The sequence below is a fragment of the Esox lucius genome, chromosome 3 (genome assembly GCF_011004845.1).
Source record: "Esox lucius isolate fEsoLuc1 chromosome 3, fEsoLuc1.pri, whole genome shotgun sequence".
NCBI classification, from domain to species: domain Eukaryota; kingdom Metazoa; phylum Chordata; class Actinopteri; order Esociformes; family Esocidae; genus Esox; species Esox lucius.
In genome coordinates this window covers 17,218,889-17,239,053 of record NC_047571.1, presented here as the reverse complement: position 1 = coordinate 17,239,053, position 20,165 = coordinate 17,218,889, and the positions used below count along the sequence as shown (strand labels likewise).

The 20,165-nt window shown below is 41.8% G+C and overlaps 1 protein-coding gene across 3 annotated transcripts; it reads right to left on the bottom strand.

The window, feature by feature from the left end:
- Positions 1–1,681: 1,681 nt before the first annotated feature.
- atg9b (autophagy related 9B) lies at positions 1,682–17,073 on the bottom strand. Of its 3 annotated transcripts, none has more exons than XM_020045556.2 (16): positions 16,734–17,073; positions 13,941–14,033; positions 13,634–13,772; positions 11,526–11,569; positions 11,201–11,265; positions 10,932–11,102; positions 7,719–7,860; positions 6,864–7,612; positions 6,288–6,441; positions 5,861–6,040; positions 5,349–5,594; positions 5,058–5,257; positions 4,861–4,954; positions 4,463–4,550; positions 4,148–4,326; positions 1,682–2,086 (listed from the first exon to the last, which is right to left on the bottom strand). In XM_020045556.2, the coding sequence occupies exons 3-15, from the start codon at positions 13,740–13,742 to the stop codon at positions 4,166–4,168; spliced, it is 2,403 nt and encodes an 800-aa protein (XP_019901115.2). In that variant the 5' UTR covers positions 13,743–13,772; positions 13,941–14,033; positions 16,734–17,073; the 3' UTR covers positions 1,682–2,086; positions 4,148–4,165. The 3 variants fall into 3 exon arrangements, with proteins under 3 accessions (XP_019901115.2, XP_019901116.2, XP_010884324.2); XM_020045557.2 differs by having other exon boundaries at positions 13,953–14,033; XM_010886022.3 differs by lacking the exon at positions 13,941–14,033.
- Positions 17,074–20,165: the final 3,092 nt, after the last annotated feature.

Sequence of the window (20,165 nt, the reverse complement as noted above, 5' to 3'; positions counted from 1 at the left end):
GCAATGTTAACTTAGCATAGTTAGGCTGATGTCTTCACTCAGACCTCTTTAAAACACAAATAAAACAAAAGAACATTGTCAAACCCCCATGCTCTCTTAATTCTTACAGTAGTAGAGAATACAAAGATGTATAGGCATAGTCTAGGTACAGTATTTGGATCAGTCGGGCATAGACAGCAGTGGTAAAACATTTACTGTAATTTTTATATAAGTTGTTCTGGTTTCGGGAAACAAGAATGAATACATCATGTGAATTATGCAGACAAGTTGTGCTATGTGATGTGCTGTACTAACGGAACCACTAGGGGGTGCTAAGACACACATGAAAGTGAAGTATTTTTTCATTTTGAAGATGCATATTGATTTTACATATATTTTCATGAACATAAAAGAAAAACAAATTCATAAAATCTGTTTTTTACAATATCGTATAAGCCATACATTCAGCAAAAATATGTTAAGTTTAGATGGGGCACCTTTAAGATTTCTTTGAAGACATTCTGCTAATAGCATTAGATCCCAATCGTATATGGTAATACGTGACTTTGTATAAAGATACATTTTCAAGAAAACCAATAAATACTAAATGAAATATATTAATATTTGGGGAAATAAAAGTAGCAATTTTTCACTGTTCTTGGAGGAAAGAATACTGATATAGATTAATTTATGAAAAAGCGAATCAGCAAAATTGAATTGCGGCCATTGCTAAATGTTACAAACAGCCCTTACAATAAAACAAGTTCACTACGTAGGTGTACATTGTGGAACGTTCTGAAAGAAAATGTTGAGCAGTAATGCAAAATCAACAATACTTAATGATTTACTGTTCATGATATGCAACCCTCCATTTCCTATTCTCATACTTACCCACAACAATGTAGTTACTGCCTGTGCAATTATGTAATCTATGCTCAGCAAGTATTACACCTCTGTTGCCAGTTGAGACTGAACATGGAAGATACTTTGATATAGAATAAACAAGTTATTACTTATTGAATCCAGATCACCCAGGACTTAATACTGAAGGAAACATTAGGCCATTTAAAGTCATAGACTGCATTTTCAAATGAGATTAACATTAGAAATGTAGTTAAATAATGTAGTCTATAGGCTTTTGTCAGCTTTTTTTGTAAGATCCTATCAGTGACCTGTGTAACAGTAATATATATGCAACCTTCAGTACTTCATTTCACTTTTGTACTTCCCACCTTTTTCTAGCATTAAAACTGCCATAACAGCAAAGTTAAAATAGTTTATAGAGGTAAGATGCTAAAGTGTATTCACAAATATAATTTTGCACACAACATCCTTTGTGTAGTGAGAACTGCCAGGCAGCTGGTACGATACACGTTCACTCGATAGTGTTACTCCTCAGCACCAGGTGAGACATCCCTTCCACAACCAGAAAGTGAACCCAGACCCACATCAAAAACCTCCCAGTTGCACAAAACAAAAATAACTATACTAAAAACCACAGAAGAAACATAACTAAAGTGTACCAGCTTTAACTGTGTACCATGCTTAAGCCTGCCCTGCAAGTGGCCTGGCTGTGCATAACACTTTTTCCCCAGAGACCCAGACACACACACACACACACGCAAACGCACACATGCACACACACACACACACACATACACATACACACACATACACACACATATACACACACACACATATACACACACATATACACACATATACACACACATACGCGCAGACACATACGCGCAGACACATACGCGCAGACACATACGCGCAGACACACACCCAGAATAGAATAAATCCTTAAATAAACTGCGCTCTCAAACAGACAGACTCCGGTCCTCTATGTGAGTGATGTACATACATTTTATGATGACATGGAGAGAGGAATGGAAGACATAAGGTGGGTTTCCCTGACGCTGCACCTCCTAATGTGATAGGGAGAGAGGCGAAGATGAGGGTTGAAGACAGACACTGGTTGTCCACTGAGTTCTGTCAATTGCCCGCTCTGTGTGTTGTGATGTCACACAAGTCCTCTCTATCCCATACTCCCCAAAAAAGATCATCTAAGGCCACAATGTTCGTTGAGAAAGTGTAAACACTGCAAAAGAAAAGAGAAAAGACAATCCGTCACACACAACTTGTGGGAACCCTTTTTAAAGGTCCAATATGTAGTTGTGTGTACAATCCAAATAAACTCAAACATACGTTTTAGTTATGCACCTGTCACTGACTAAAAGCAAGTCTGATAACCCCATATAACAATATATATATATATATATTTTTTTTTTTTTTTTTTCGTTCCTCTGTAGTAAGCGTTATTTCATAATTGCTTAGAAAATTGCTATTATTCACACCAACATAGCTTTTGTGACCAGGACTGATATTTTGAAATGTACCTATGTTCCAGAACATTCCAGATAGATTCAGTGCTGAGTAAACTCAGAGTAACTTAGAACTTTCTAGAACTTTCCAGCGAACTAATACAGGATTCCAACAGCATCAAGACCTTGCTGGTGCCTTGACGTATGAGTACGACTGGGAGGTCATTGGAGACCGCAAAATGGAGGCATTCCTGATGGGTCTCCAAGGCATTCCTGATGGGTCTCCAAGGCAGTTTTACCAAGTTCCCCTGCTATCTTTGCCTTTTGGACAACAGGGACATCAAGGCGCACTACCACAGGTGGGACTGACCACAGCGGAACGAGTTCTCAGTGGGGAGGAACAATGTCAAGTGGGAGCCACTGATGGACCCCCGGGAAGGTGTTGATGCCAACACTGCACATCAAATTGGGCCTTTTGAAACAATTTGTCAGAGCTCTACATAAGGAGTCGGCAACCTTCAAGTCCATTCCAGACTAAGCTGTCTGAGGCAAAGGTCAAAGCCGGTGCCTTTCGTCGGACCACAGATAAAGAAGATCCTGGAGTGCACAAATTCACAAAAATAAATTCTCATTGGAAATTGGTCAATTTCAACATCACCGACCTGGTCACAAAATCAACGTTTGTGGGGAATAACAGCCACTTTCTATACTTGTAGGCATAAGCAATTACGAAATAACACTAACAACCAAGGAGCACTAATTGTGTTACATAGATCTAGGTAATCAACTGATTCACTATTTGTAATATCTGTAATTAAAAGGGCCAGATGTAGGATTTTGACAGTACCAACATATATTCTGCAATAAGTTAAGACTTTTTTCTACCTTCGAGCTTCCGTCCGTCAGTTTGTATTGACTTGTAGTACCACCTTACACACTTCAGACACTTGCAGTACAACCCTCCGCCCTAGCCACCCTTCACAACCTAATACAGCTAATGCTATTCCAGTCTCGTTAGGAAAGAGAAGAGGAGGAGACAAGTCCTGCTATTGTTTAAATGTAGTCTTGTAAACCATCGAGGCAGGATTCTACACAGTGCCCCTTTAAGTAAGAAAATATTATTCACTTGGCATGTTTGTAGCTATAACGGGCCAGACAATTAACAGTTGACATTTTCATCAGCCTCTCTAGTAGATACTAGTAAGCCTATTACTGGCTAATAAGCGGTTAAAACAGCCAGTGGCAAAAGCCATACAGTTCATAGATGCTGTTTCTGGTTGAATCTTAATAAGAAACATTGGTCAGTTTAATACAATGCTAAATGGTGTCTAGCGAAATATTCAAACTTGGCGTGACGTTAATTTGTGAGGAAATGATCTGACATTGAGAAGCTATACAGACACGGTAAACATATAGCTCTGCGAGGTAGTGATTAAAGGACATTCATCCCTTTTAATCGTGGGCCGGCCCAACTAGGCTTGCCTGGTTCCTTTTTCTTGTTTATAACGGACTCTGTATAAAAATAAGATCCTATCCAGAAAGCTTAAACATCCCATTTTCAGGGAGCGCCTCCTAGTTTGGGAATCCCGGTACAGGGTATGAACAGCTCAAATTTGAGCCCTTCATCGCATGAATGTGTAAGCATTCAGAAAGTAAGTAATGTTCAAAATACTTTTTCAATACAAAACTCTGTGTAGAAACAAAACTGGAACTGTTAAGAAGTGACTCATTTCAAATGGATTTACCGTCGTGCAAAAACAGCCCTTCTGGATATTGTTTTCTGATTAACATATAGGTTAGGGTTGTGTGTTTGAGAACATGGGTGAGACAAAACATACCCCTTTATTTAAGGCACTTCAACAGCTACTCCTGGAGTCCTGTTTAGGAGTTGACCCACTGTTGAGGATCTCCTCTTCCTCTGCATCCTCCTCCTCTTCCTCCGTCCAGCCTCCCAGGCGCAATGGGGTGGGCACACTAGTCAGGCTGACTGGTGTGTGGCTGCTGTTTGCGGGACAACCTGATTTACACAGACAGAAGGTTAGGGCACAGACAGTTGGTCAAATTGACATAAGCTGAAACTTACCCAACTATCAATCACACTCAGTCTGACTTAAGCCAAGACCCGATTTGAGTAAAACAGATCAATGACCTACCAGTGTTTCTGCTTAAATCTCTCATTGGCACTGGGTTCTGCCACTGGCCTGATGTCCTCTGATTGGGTAATGAGTTCTGTTGGTGGACCTTAGGACAGAGAGGGACAAATGTCTGACAAAAAAACAGAGGGTGCTTCTATTGTCTGAAGGTACAGGAAGAAAACAGAAACCGCTCTTTTTTAAATTTCTGCTTCAAATAGATTTGCTTGAGACTACTGAAACAAGCCTCCGTTTGAGTTGTTCCAGGGCAAATCAACGGCTTATAGGCCCTGTTCATTTGGACCAGCAGCCTCTCGTTCACTGGCCTAATGCTGTAACCACTAAGCTTGCTGCAGCCCTGCGTGTGTGTTCACGCTCAAATAAATGGGCCCTAAGGCCGTCACTCTGAGGTCACCTACCTCGTGCATGTAAATGGCATGGAGACTCATCTCAGCCGAGGCGAACTCCGAAAGCATCGCTGTGCTCTTGATCTGAGAGTCACTGGCCGACACGCTGAGGGAATAAAAGCAAGCTATTAGCAGCAAGCACCTAAACACACCTATCACTTTCCACCGGCCTCCATCAGTCGACAGGGCGCTCTAGTCCGCATGCCTACCTGTCCATGACGGTGTGATCGCTGCGGTACAGTGTGCCCTCAGGGTGGGGCAGCTGGGAGTGGGAGATGGACAGCGAAGCCAGGACGCTGGCTGCGGCCGAGGCCGCCGTGCTCGGGGCTACGAAGCGACGGTCTCGGCCCGGTAAGCCCGACGCGGTCAGGACGGGGTGGGCCAGGACACTGGCCAGCAGGTTGTCGGGCTGAATAGGAACACAACCCAGAGACAGGTCAGTATGCCAGAACGACGACATGACAGTCTGTTGGCTGGCTGGAGAGTTACTGTCAACTTACTCCATTGCCAGACTCATTGGAGAGCAGGGAGGAGCAGAGTGGAGCCTCGGAGAGTAGCAGCTGTGTGGGGGGTCCACCCTGGGCATCGTGGTGCACCTTCTCCTTCAGGTGGCTGATGAACACTGAACTCTCCTGGGGAGGCTGCCAGCGGGGGTTCTTGATGGTGAAGTGCATCAGGGACAGCTCTGTCTTGCCATTCTCAGCCTGCTGGTACACAGACGCCTCTGTCTGGCCCTCCGACATCCACTGCAAAGACAACAGCTTTATTTTCACTATACATAATATAGTCACAATTATCAGGGCAACCAAACATGAGAAAAAAACTGAGTTGCAATAACGTATTTACAACTATAGCCTGCCAATATCGGATAACTGGAAAGTGTACATCGTTAATTTCATTCAAAACAACAAATCATTTAACAACAATCCTACATTATCCAATCCTAAACGGTAGGAAAGTACCAGAGAACCTAAATGGTAGGAAAGTACCAGAGAACCTAAACTTAACTCACCATTGGGTTCCCGTGGCGACGGATGTCCATCTGGGCGAAAGAGCAGATGTCTCCCACACCGACGACCTCCACGGTGAAGTTCCGGAAGAAGTCGATGATCTCCAGGGACTTGTTCCTCAGGTGGAAGATGAGGATGAAGGGGGTGATGATGGGGCTCATCAATTCCTCCAGGATGAACACCTAAACAGACATACACCATCTCCAGTCTGAATTCTTAACATTGTCCCTCACACACTGATAATGTCACATCGATAAGGTCTTATAATTAACGCCCTCGGCATCGGGAAACCAGTGCGGGGCCCTTACATGTGTTACAAGAACATGTTCATCTCAGACCGTACGTCACAAAGTCATATATAGCCCAGCAGTCCATCTAAGCTGCAGCCTATGAGCTGCCTGGGCTCCCTGTGTGGCGCGTCTCACCCACCGCTTTATACTGGAACAGCTGCGCCACCTCGTCCCGGGTCTCACTCTTGTTGGCGTGACCCCTCCAGTGGTCCGGCATGTAGTGGATGTGAGCCAGCACACACTGCAGCAGCTGCTCTGGGCACCACACCATGTGTTCGTCTGGGATAAACGACCTGGGAGAGGACGGACATCACGTCTCTATTCCACACAATACAGGATTACCAAGAGACCGGTATGTCTGGGGGGTTTAACATACTCAATTTCATCCCTAAACCTTCCTGGTTTAGTCCTTGTCAATCTGTTACAACCAGTGGGGTGACAACAACTTGTTGGAAACTAAGTGAAGCTTTTGGGTACCAATCCGTTCTGTAAGAGGAAGGGGCTGGTGACGGAGAATTGCTTAAAACTGGGAAATCACCTCAAGATTACCTGGAGGTCGGCATCTACGGACATCATGTTATACCATGACCTACCTGGTGATGGTGATTATGACTCCCAGCATAGTGATGGATGTCATGTTATACCCTGACCTAAATGGTGATGGTGATTATGACTCCCAGCATAGTGATGGATGTCATGTTATACCCTGACCTACCTGGTTATGGTGATTATGACTCCCAGCACGGTGATGGCAGTGAGGATGTGCTGCACAGTCAAGACATCCTCATCGTACACGGTCAGCGCAATGAGAACAGCCAGCACGGAGCCGGAGAAAAACGCAACGTTCTTGGCAAGTACGGTCAGCAGCGGTGAGGTGAATGAGTTCATGTACTTGGAGGTGGGCTTGTAGCCACGGCCCAGCCTGCCGTGCAGCTCGTGATCAAGCTCGTTGAAGTGCCGCAAGTAGAGGCGCCCGTAAAGCGACCAGCGGCGCGCTCCCAGACTCCCTGGCTCCCTCCTGATGATTTCAGTGTAGCTAAAGAAGGCATAGAGCACCTGCCATACTAGAATGAAAGGGCAGAGGATCAGGTTGGCCAAGCCCATAAGAAGGATGACCCGGCTCAGTTGCTGTGCCAGCTCTAGGCGGTTCCCGGCACGCTTATACTTGGGGTGCAGGTTCCATTTGTTCTGGAACAGCGAACCCGGACCCCAGAAGAGAATCAGCTCAAAGTTGTACTTGAGGCCCTGGGTGAGGAACACCAGATTGCCCAGCAGGGGGAGCTTTAGCTGTACAGGCAACAGAGACTTATTGACCATGGCCACCATGTAGTTCTTGAAGCGCAAGATGCGGTGGTATATGTCCAGCTCGGTCAGCTCCTTCTTGTGGATGCACATCTGCTGCTCCCGCTGCAGGCTGATCAGACGGCACTGCACCTCCTGCCAGGTGAAGTTACACAGCTCTTCCTGGAAGTGGAAAGGGCATAGTTCAATGGTATTCAGAAAGAGTTAAGCGGTTGCCAAAATGTCCTTGAAACTGTTCAGTGTGACTGCAGGATCAGGCCTTCCTTACCATTCTGATCTTCAGTGCTTTGATGTAGAACTGTCGGATCTCCCAGTAACTGAGAATGTTACAGAATACCTTGACCATTCGGTAGACCCAGAATATGGCTGCCATGATAAGCAGAAAGATGATCCAACTGTTCTCCTGGATCCTACAAAGGAAAAGAAGAGATGACAGAATGGAGAAAATAAATGATAAAAGGTCCAATAGGCATTTAAAAAATATTTAGAAATACATTTCTGTAGAAATAAATGACTTCCTAATTAAAATAGTCAAAAAGTGTTTAAAAATGGCATTTTAGAAATTTCCTAAGTGAGATTTTTGCTTGGACTGTCTGGGAGGGGGAATTTGGCATAGATGTTTGGAACTCTCTTTTTGGACAGTCAACTGATTCAACCCTGTGTCACCAGCTGAAACAAAACTCCAACCCAACCTTGTCTTCAAACCAGCGTCTGAGTGCAACCAAGCGCGTGCTATGTATGCACAGAAATCTTTTAGACACAGCTGCATGCAGCTGTAGTCATATCTAGTGGCCAGGTCTGTTTGCCCTTCAGTCAACTCCTTCACAACGTCTAGCCTGGTTAACTGTCGCGAAGAAGGAAAAACAACACACCTGAAACCTTTGGTCATTCTTAATATAACATTTATTCGGGGAGGTTCCTTAACTTCTCATCCACAATGGACTTTGAAATGGAGGAATCAGCATAAAAATGTCTTTGATGCCACACGTCCTTTCTTCCTCCCCACTTTAAAAACCCACGGATTAAGGTGACAGGGGAGGGGGCGAACCAAGGACATACAGTTGAGGACACGTCTCCTCAGATTTGTCATGTCACAGCATTTTCAGATGTTGAATAAATAACGTAACTTCATATGTAGGCCCTTTTTGTCTTGCTAGCACCGCCTGTCACTCTCCGGTACCTGCAACAGGATGAACCAAAGGTCTCCACTGTGCTCTTCCTGAAGTCGGCTGCAGTAAAAATGCAATTCCGCATAGGGGCCACTAACATTAAGATCATGTTGAGTTTGGCCAGCAACTCTGTTTGGTAGACCTAATGTATGGTGTTACTGTTGAGGGAGCTTGCCGTCAGACCCATGAGCACAATGTACTTTCACTAGTTGGTCTGCCAAGACTGAACATTATTAGGTAGGGAGGGAGAGGCACCACCAGGTACGTTTCAGCTCATCCATGAAACCAGAAGAAAATGGGAAGACACATTTTAGCAGAATTTGTAAGTGGCAGCAGACAGTAAGAGCTGAATTAATGACCAGTGCACCCACAAATTGGTGATGTGAGGTACCTCACAGAGACATTGTGCGTCAGTCCTGAATCTATATTCCGTTTCGGCAGCCAAGAGACCGCCAGACTCTGCCGGCAATATTAAACTGTCTGGTCGGTAGAACTACAGAAAGGATAGTAAAGCTGACATTTATAGGAATACAATCCACCTCTTGAGAGAAACTGGACGCAGTTGGCAATTGTGATCACACCAACTTGTACAGATGAGGGCAGCAGAAGAAAGAACCAGGCTGAGATACCAAGCAAAGCTTGCGAGAACCACAAAGTTGAACCCACATGATACAGGTCATGGTATAGAAACTCAAACCCACTTGAATGGCTGGTCTAATTGTTCTGGCTGGACCTCTTACTCATTGCTGACAGATAACTAGACAAAAGCACCCGCAAGGTTTAGGAGGAAAAGCTAATGTAACGATGTGAGTAACAACACCTGACATTATTACAACACTTCCTTATAATGGACAGCTCAGTCAAACCTAATGCTGATAGTAATACATTCCAATGTCTTACCGCAGGACCTACTGAAAGGGAACACACCAAGTTAGTATTTCTAAGCGGTGGGACAAGCCGTTCCTGGTTTAGAGTTCCTAGCAGAGCTGTCATCCTATTCCATATAAACACACATTCAGTCATGGTTTAAAGGAAGGGATGAGGTATCAACCCCCAGCCTAGAGTTATGTTTGCTTGCAGATTAAGATTAATGATATTGCTGAAGACAAGCAAGCTTGTTTATCCATACTGGAAAGAGATTAGGCTTTGGTGATGAAGCGGTTTGGGTGGAGCAGAGCGGGGTGGTGTCATGTGGTCGACAGGCTGCCTGCCCAGACCTTAAGAGTGACTCCTGCTAGGTACTGAGTGGGTTGGCCCTCAGTGAGTATTATCATTAGTAGAGGCTATCCATTACATTGTTGTTTTCCCCAGAACTACTGTGAACACAGTGCACAGATACACAAATAAACTGCTGTAGGAACTGGTCCTCCACTACAAGCAGGCAGTGTTACTACTTGCCGAGTGTTTACAAGAGTTTGAATCCAAGGCTATGTGAATGTAGGTCAATAAGCACTCATAGTTTTCTGGTTAACTGAATAATTTAGTTTGTTCAGAGTTTTTTTTGTACTGCAATAATCAAAGACACCTGATTATGAATTTTGAAATAAGCGGTTCAAATGTAGTTAGGGGAACATAGAAGTCATAACTACTAATGTCTCTGCTCAGTAGGCCAAACTAACACATGGTTTAACCTGGCTTAGTTCACATCACAGCAGACTAAAATAACTTTGGATCAAATTTCCCAAAAACAGAAGCCCTCTCTCAATCCGCTACACATAAGATGTGACAACACTCCAAATAAGATCAATTTGTGTCAACTTATTAGGTCACATGAAAGGCCAGTAATAAGAGAAAAAAATCTCCCATAATAAAGAGCTTTCTGATACACAAGAAATAGAATTCTTGAACAATAACCCAGAGGCAATATAGAAAGTAGGCCATTGCTCTGTTCTCCACATGGTATCTCTATGAATGTGAGCTTGTCTTAGAATAAAATCATTTCTGACAGAATCCAATAAGCACACATTAGCCTCGGAATGACTGGTCATAATTAAATTATACTAGACAAATTAAGTTCACCAGGCTCAGCAACTGAAGTATTTGTATGTCCTTGGAGAATATCCCTAATCAAACATAGAGCTCTGGAAAAAAATTAAGAGACAACTTTTTCTTTCCTTTCCAAAAAAAATGAAAAGGAAGGTTTTGAGTGAGGAACAGACGCATTTAATTTGCAGTGGTCTCTTAATTTTAACCCTTCTGTTCCTCACTAAAACCTCAACTTTTTTGGAAAGGAAATAAAAAGGGGCAGTGGTCTCTTAATTTTTTCTGGAGCCACCCACCCACACACCCACACTCACACCTGATTGACATACCTCTCAGTGCACTGCTGGGTTGGTAGGATGGCATCAGGAAGAGATACCTTGTTCCGGTCAAGGGGGTTCTGGCCAGGGCCTGTGTGGTTTACTGCCCGATTAGCAAACAGGATATCATACTCCACACAGTTGAAGAGGAACGTTGTGAATGTGACCACAAACAGGAATTGACTGCAATAAGTATGAAATGTTATTGTTAGACATGATTGGATTAAAAAGGATCTTACATTAAAAAGAGGTTTGTAAATAAATGGATATAGGCTACTTACAAAAGCTCAAAGAACTCTGATAACATCATACAGGCAAAGCCATTCTTTTGATGGAACTGATAGATGTGCAAATTCAAGTTAAGGAAAACTGATTAATTTTGTTATATAACCTATAAACCATTATGAAGTAACTTCTGGTGTTAAGTCAAATAATAACTACCATTCATTATTTTTTTTAAGAAGATTTAAGACGTTCCCTGAAGAGAAAAAAATAAACAAAAAAACACAATTTCAACAAATGCTTATTCCCAAACAAATTAGAGACAGTATATAGTATACTGCAGAGAAACATTTATCACAAGTGCAAACATATTTTGAAGGATATTCTTGTGAAGAAGTTGTCCAGATTCTTGATATGGTGCCATGAGTCTGCAAATTAGTGTTGGATAAATTTTTACACTGAGATATAAAGAAACCATTACATTTATTCAACAAAACAGCAAAAAACATTAATTTAAAAAGGAAATAAATAGTCACCAGACAATTAAGATTCCTGTCCACAGGAAAATACTGAATATCTCAAGGAAATATACTAATGTGAAATGTGTTTAAGCTGGTGACAGGGTATGTTAGGTGGATTGCACTTGAGTGTGGCTGCTCTTTACCACAAAGCCACCTAAACTACCCTCCCCCACTCTTGCAGGAAATATTTATTTTTAACACAATAACAGGTTGTGTGTCAACATGTGGAGTGAGAAATCAACTGGTGGCATACTACCATACCTGAACCTCATGCAAAGCCTCTGAGAATGGCTGGTCTCTAGAATTCTAGATTACTATTGCTAGACTAGAATAGAGGCTGTTACCACTACATCTGTTTTGCATAGCCAGCAAATTGTTGACCTTAATCTTCATCTCAAGTCAACACATTGGGGAAAATGTGTCTAAACTTAGAGAGACAACCAAATGCTAATTGCTAATCAATCAACCAATAACATTTATTTGATAAAGCAATTTTTACATCAGTAGTTGTCAAAGTGCTTTTATCAAACACCCAGCCTGAAACTCCAAAAAGCAACAACCAGGTTGATACACAGCAGCTAGGGAAAACGTTGTAATGTAATGCCGTGGACCTCAAGGTTTGTTCCGGACCAGATTCAACATAACAGGATTGTCTGAATATTCCTTTCACCGTCACGCTGTGCACACCAGCCAATGGTCAGCAGCCTTTTTTCTCTTCACTCCATGAGCCAGAGGAATTGGTGAAAGGGCTGGCTGCTAGCAACAACACATTGAACTGACTGTCAGATTGAGAACATACTGAAATATCTGAGCAGTTTGACGTAGAGGTCTGCATTGCTCCGCTGGGACTTATGGTGAAATACACTCCTCTATTTCAGACCCATAATTAACTCAAGTGCTTTACCCAGCCCTTCAGAAGCAAAGTATGTAGCCTATCATTTATTATCAACAGATGTGTTGGTATGCCTATTGTTTTTTAAATGATCTAATCACTGGCTGTTGACGGGTTTCCTTGTTTAGAATGTCATACAGTTGACACCCCTCTCCATTGTTATTACTAGATTATTACATATACCAGCTTTTATTTTCTACATTGGTTTTCAACTGGGAACAGGGAGCCATAGCAGTCTCTCTCTAGCTAATCCAAACTGTCAGGATTGAGGGAATGTTGATGGAGCTCCCTATTACGCTAAAGACATACAGCCATTTATAGTTTAACAAACTATAACAACTGCAAACAAAAGGGAAGGGTTTATCATTTTACACAGTGGGGAAACAGGGTTTTAATCAGACAAATAGGTGAGGCCAAACCAAATGAATTATCTGTCCTTTGAAATTATATTCTAACAAGAAACCCATAACAGGCTTAAATGCATATTGTGGTTTAAGAGTATCAGTCTTTCTCTATAGGGATGAGAAGTATGGCAAATGTGAAAATGAAGGGAATTTTCTTCCAGCACAGACCTACTGTTGCTGATGGGAAAGGTCACTATATAATTGTAGTAGGAGAGATACACTCAACCTAATTACTCTAATCAATGTCAATAGTTCAGCAATTTCCATAATGTTTACCTCTGAATTGACTACCTGATTGATGCCAAAATAACTCCTCTATTCCTTATCTTGAAACACTTTCTCTCGGAGACTTGGGGACACACGGCACTAATGACAGAGCGAGGAGGAAACCCCTCCACTCATTAGCGAACTGGAGTTCTGTGTATAACTGAAAGCCAAAACATGCATTTTGGTGGCACAGAATAGTTTATTGATTAACGATTTCACACTACTGATGCTTTTGCAATAAGTCATCTGGAAACTATGGCTTGTTTTGGGGTGAAGCAAAGACCACTTGGTTTACCGTGTCAATAGAGAAAATCAAACGATCACACAAAATAGTATATAGTATATCATAAGACTGCCTTGATATGTAGCCTTCATATGACAAGACGGGTAATATAACCAGTATAGTACCTTTGAGGCCTTCTGGCACATGTACTAACAGGTCCTCCTCTCCAGGCGGTGAGTCCTCCTCAAAGTCCTCAATCCGGTGGTACTCTTGGTAGGCTTCAAAGTTGGCCATTGTGCTTCACATTCTCCCCAGCCTCTCCTCCTACAGGCCAGTCGGGAACACAAACACATAAGAAATGCTCGAATTCAATCGAGAAATCAAACGTCCATTAAAACCGGGTATGATAATCAAAGGTTATTCGTGTAAACATTCAAGGAATACCAACAGCACCTTCTTCGCCACAAAGACAGGCTGCCCACAACTACTCACACGAAGCAGTACCTCTTTTCTATTGGTCTTATAGCTGCACACACTTCAGTATTTTTGCCCGTAGTCTGACGGCCTGGAGTCTGGTCTAGTCTCCTGAATATCACCACCAAAAGCATGCAAAGACAGTCAAGGCTTTTCAGGCAGGACACAGCGGGCTGGTTCAGTATCATGTCAGTACAGGCCAGTTTTCTGAAGCGGTCCAATTTGGTGCCCAGTTTCACTGCCTATCATCCAGTGTATAATATCTCATCTGAAACATGGTGTTATGGCTTGGGCATGTAAAGCTGCAACTTGCTCAATTGTCTTCTTTGATTACGAATTCTGAAACTTAACATACACATGAAGCAGGACAATGGTCTCAAAATCGGCTACCAAGAAATATTTAAGGGCCAGAAAATGGAACGTTCTTGACTGGGCAAGTCAAAAACCTGATCTGAATTCACGCCTTTTACATGCTGAAGACAATACTGAAGACAGAAAGGCACTGAAATAAGAAGAACCTGAAGATGACTGCAGTACAGACTAGGCAGGGCATCACCAGGGAAGATAGTGGCGAGAGTATACACTGATTGGCTTACTCATTCACATTAATGTTTCCAACTCCACAGAAACTTTCTATGATTTAGGCACTTATCAATTAATCAGGCAGGCCTTTAAGATATGGATAAGGGCATGGGAGGCCTGGGGCCGGGTGGTCGTGGAAGTGACAATATCTGATTTCTTGCCTTGTTGTCAGTACACACAACATCTGGTACCTCTTTCAAAAGACAAAATTACCAATTTCTGTACAATAATCTGGTCAGTCCCCTTCCATGTTTTTTCTGCAAGAGCCAGCAGTACACTATTATTAAAGTAGTTCTGTACATTAGCAACATGACTATTATTGGTTGAGGGCTGGGATGCACACTGTTGTCCAGTAAATTCTTAACTTCAGTTATGCATAGGTTGCCAGAATACATTTGCTTTGTCCTCTTTGGCAAAGAGTCTCACTGCTACCCAGTGATGACGAGTTGTGTCTCGAATGAAGCATAGTTGCGCCACAATCCAGGTGGTCAATAAGGCTGCATCCCCTCCACTTGGTAAACCTTGCATGTAGAAAACTTTCTAAATCTGTGCAGCACATTTCAGGAGAGGCGTTACAGTCTCATGGTTTTGCAGAAAGCCCCTAAGGGTAGCTACTACTACTTCTCCAGAGGACATACTTTACTCATGGAGCAGTTTAGTGTTAGGCTTTTTATGAAGACAGTCCATACTCTGCAAACTTTGGCCAAGCATCTACTCCTGTCAGGTGTATTACAATTATAATCTAGGCACAGCCAGGAGAGGACTGGTCACCCCTCTGAGCCTGGGTCCTCTCTAGATTTCTTCCAAAATGTTGGCATTCTTAGGGAGTTTTACCTAGCCCCTGAAATTCAATACTACTGTTGTTTGCTCCTTGGGGTTTAAGGCCAGGTGTTTTGTAAAAGCACTTTGTGACATCTGCTGATGTAAAAATGGCTTTATAAATAAATTTGATTGATATTAGGACTGGTTCATGGATTACCATTTTGTTCAAACACTGCCCGCTGAGAAGAGCTTGTTTGAAAGCAAATGTTTGCACTGCGACAAGGTTGACACAAATCAAAACTGTTATCAAATACAATTGCAATTTAAATGGATGTGCTTAAGTTAAATTAACAAATTCATAACACACTCACCCAGCAGGCAGAATTATGATCATTAGAAGACAAATAAATTTAAGCTTCAGCCAATCAAAACTGGTTATGTAGTGTCCCGTAATAGAACGCTACACTGTAAATGGTCTCATCACATCACCAGGCAAGCTGCAGAATACTACATTATAGATGACTCATTCAGATATCATCAGCCCATCAGAGCAAAACCATTTTCTTCTCAAACCAATGGCATTTCCTAAATCAGGTCAACTCTGTAACTTGTTTTTATTCTTGATTGATTTAAACAAAAATACTTGTTCTAGAAAGGAACCAAACTCAAAAGCTAGATGTAGATTGCATTCTAACCCCCCCCCCCAAAAAAAAAAAAAATCAGTATGCAAAAAGGAGTGCCTTGCTTGTATGTCCGGCACATGCGTGGTTCGGACGACATTAGCTAGCTGACGTCACCGTGACAATGCTTGCAAGTGATCGGGTTTGAGAAGCACTTTCTGCCACACTCATTGAGATTAGGAGAAATGTGTTACAGAGATAATCACTGCCATCTGGTGATGTAAGCATAGGTCTAACGTGTTTCAGGTTATCTGATGAGACAAGATACTGTACAATTTAACAATCTATCAAATGTAATTGCCTGATGTTTAAACAAACGATTTTAAGAGTTTATTAGCTAGATACTTTTCTTTTTCTATGAATTTCTGCATAGGCTTAACATACCTTGCTAGGTAGCTTTCCATGTTGATAAATAGAAATATGGTTAGCCTTAGTCTATCGTTTTACTTATCCTGTGTCAATACTTTTTTGGTTAGCTGCTTGAAAACAACGCTATATGTCAGCTGGACATATAGCGTTGTCTAACTAACTAGGTGATTAACATCATATACTGTAAATAAATAGTTAACAAAATTCGCAAAAACAGCGGAAACAAAGCAACGGGACAACTAGCTAGCTAAAGCAGTAACTGTTACTAGTGCGACAGTAAACGTTAGCGGTATACATGCATTATACACTTTACAGATAGTACTGTGTGATGCTGGCTGTTAACAATAGCTAGCCATACAAAAGAGTTAACAGTTACAGTAAAATAACCAGCACGTTTGTTAGCGCTATCTGTTCTTACCACTTCGCGTATTTTCTTGCTAGCCAGCCAGCTAGTCGTTTATTCTTCTTCACAATAACGTTTAAGTACTGCGAATATGGCTAGCTATGTATTGTTCCCCTCGTCTCGGTCCATACGCTGGATTCTGATTTCAATTGGCCTGGGTGTTTGCGTTATTTGTCGAGATAGCTATTACAATACCCAGCCAATGTTTTATCTACTTAACAAAAAGCCATGTTGGTAGATAACAACTGGTTATTTAGGTTAAATTGCTAATGACCCTACTAGCGGACGCTGGATTAATAGCCTACTCGTTTATTCGTGGGCTTCCACTGTTTTGTAATTCACAAACAAATGTCAACAAAATACCGTTGACGTCACTTTATTTTAACGATCGTCATTTCCGTGAGAAGAGTGTAGTTTTTCTCACTATGCCAGGTTCATGGACAAGGAAACTCGGATATATCCAACTTGTTAACTAGTTTATCGCGTAGTGACTGGGGGTAAAATACAGGCGTTAACTAGCTTGCTAGTTCGGCATGTAGCCTCGTGGTTGCCCCCATAAGAATGATGTACTCCTTCAAGGAGTGAACAGGAGTCAACTGGGCGTTAGCCGAAAAACCCCACAGTACCATTAATTACAGAAATAAGAAGCACAATATTATAGACATTTTCCACTTGATTTCTGTAGTAACGTATTCTATTGCAATCTATTCTGTTAAATTAAATATGCAGTTTTTACTGCCATATAGGCTCTCTACAAAAGTGTCTGTAAATATTAGCTAAGCACTTATATGTACTGGCCAAAAAAATTAAGGGAAAACATAATCATCACAGTATAACACCAAGTAAATTAAACTTCAGGGATATTGATTTGTCCAGTTAGGAAGCATAAGCGATTGTGAATCAATGTCAGCTGTTTTGGTGCAAATGAAAGTAACAACAGGTGCACTGGAGAGGAAACAGCAAGACAACCTCCAAAAAGGGAATGGTTTTGCAGGTGGTGGCCACAGACAATTGCTCTCTCTCCTCATCCAGTGGGCTACTGGTTTGCATGTTTCTGACCAAACTGTCTGAAACAGACTCCATACGGGTGGAATGAGGGCCATACATCCTCTAGTGGGAACTGTGCTCACAGCCCAGCACCATGCAACTTGATTGGCATTCACCAAAGAACAACAGAATTAGCAGGTCCACCATTGGCACCCCGTTCTCTTCAGAGATGAGAGCAGGTTCACACTGAGCACATGTGACAGACATGAAACAGTCTGGAGATGCCGTCTGAACGTTATGCTGTCTGCAACATCATCCAGCATGACAGGTTTGGTGGTGGGTCAGTGATGGTCTGGGGAGGCATTTCCTTGGAGGGTCACACAGACCTCCACATGCTAGCCAACGGTACCCTGACTGCTGTTAGATACCGAGATGAAATCTTCAGACCCATCGTTTGATGCTGGTGCAGTGGGCCCTGGGTTCCTCCTGGTGCAGGACAATGCTTGGCCTTATGTGGCCATAGTGTGTAGGCAGTTGATGGATGACAAAGGCAATGATGCCATTGACTGGCCCTCATGTTCCCCAGACCTGAATCCAATTGAGAACCTCTGGGACGTTATGTATCAGTGCATCCACCGCTGCTAAGTAGCAGCACAGACTGTCCAGGAGCTCACTGATGCCCTGATCCAGGTCTGGGAGGAGATCCCCTCCAGGACACCATCCGCCATCTCATCAGGAGCATGCCCAGATGTTGTCGGGAGTGCATACAGGCACATGGGGCTGTACACAGTACTGAGTCACATTCTGAGTTGTCGTGATTAAATTCACGCAAGTTGGAACAGCCAGGGATTTTTACTTTGTTTACTTTGATTTTTGATGTGAGTTTGAATCCAGCCCTCAATTGGTTGACCATTGAACAAATTACACAATGTACAGTAAATATTTTGAACTTTAATATATTTCATTAATCGGGTCCAGATGTGTTATTTCAGTGTTCCCTTAATTGTTTTGAGCAGTGTACTTCCACATGTACAAGTGTGGGTAAGGTCACCATTTGTGCATGGATTGCATAGGTTGCATTTGTTATGACATAGATTTTTACAGATGTGTCCTTTTTTCTTTATGCTTCACCTGCACATTAATTCAAGTTTAACTTTTTCCTTACACACCATCATGTACAATTAAGCAAAAAATTATTATTTGAATAAGTCATTATCATTTGAATATCAGTCTCTACACACGACTAAATGGTATTAATTAGTTGTTAATTCTGTAAGCTATTAATGAAACAGGTTTTGAGTGAGGAACAGAAGGGTTAAAATGAACCCTTGTGTTATGTTAACATTTTGATAAGACTCCTCATGTTAGCGGGTCAAATTGACCTGAGGTGATAAATCACAACCCAATACTCACAATTGTTATTTTAGCCCCCAACACATGTTTGACATCCATAACCAACTCATTACAATTTATTACATTTGCTAGTTTTATTTGATTATATAGTCCATTTAGACCACATATACCATGTGATGAACACTTGTTTTTTTATCCCAAAAACAGAAATGTATCTCCATTTTCTATGATGGACAAGATTAACCTAGGGTGACCACATTTTCAAACCCACAAACCGGGACCCTTGTGTAACCGCACATTAATGCACTCACACATGTATGTGGTTATACACGCATGTTGGTCATCATGATTAATTTTTGGACAGTACTTCCTGGGGCCTTCCACACACAACACAACAAAGCCTTCCCCACAAGGAAAGTTCAGTTCCAATAGTAACAAAGATCACAATAGCTTGTGTTTGTGAAAGGTGAGGGGTGATTTAACTTTTAGTGTGTGTAATGTTGGATATTACAAAGGGTCTCAATGGGTGAAATATCTAACATGTGGCAATGCTTTACCTCATACAACCTTGTAAAGAAGTACTGCAACAAACACTGACCATAGCAGGCATAGTTTGTATGTGCAGTGTGTGTGTGTATAAGTGTTTTGTATTAAGACAGTTCCCCTATATCTGCATTCAGCAGGATTTTCAACAAGCATTTTCATTGATTTGGCATCATCGGGTCATTATGACCCTAACATTATGAATGTAACTATTTTTATAAACAGAATCTTGAGGATATCATCAAGTTTCATGCAGATCAAAATAACCTAAATGGTATTTCAGACCTATCAAAGTCTTAAAACAGGTCAATGTGACCCTAACAGAACTTAAGGGTTAAGAGATCACTGCAAATTGAACACTCAAAACTTTCCTTTTTAACTTTTTTGGAAAGGAAAGAAAAAGGTGCAGTGGTCTCTTAATTTTTTCCGGAGCTGTATATTTAAAATAAATCAGGAGTATATTTCAAGTGTACAAAAATGCTATTTTCAATCATGTGTTAAAAATACATTAAAGTATGAAATAATTGGATCATTTTTAACTTACTTATAATTAGTACTTACATA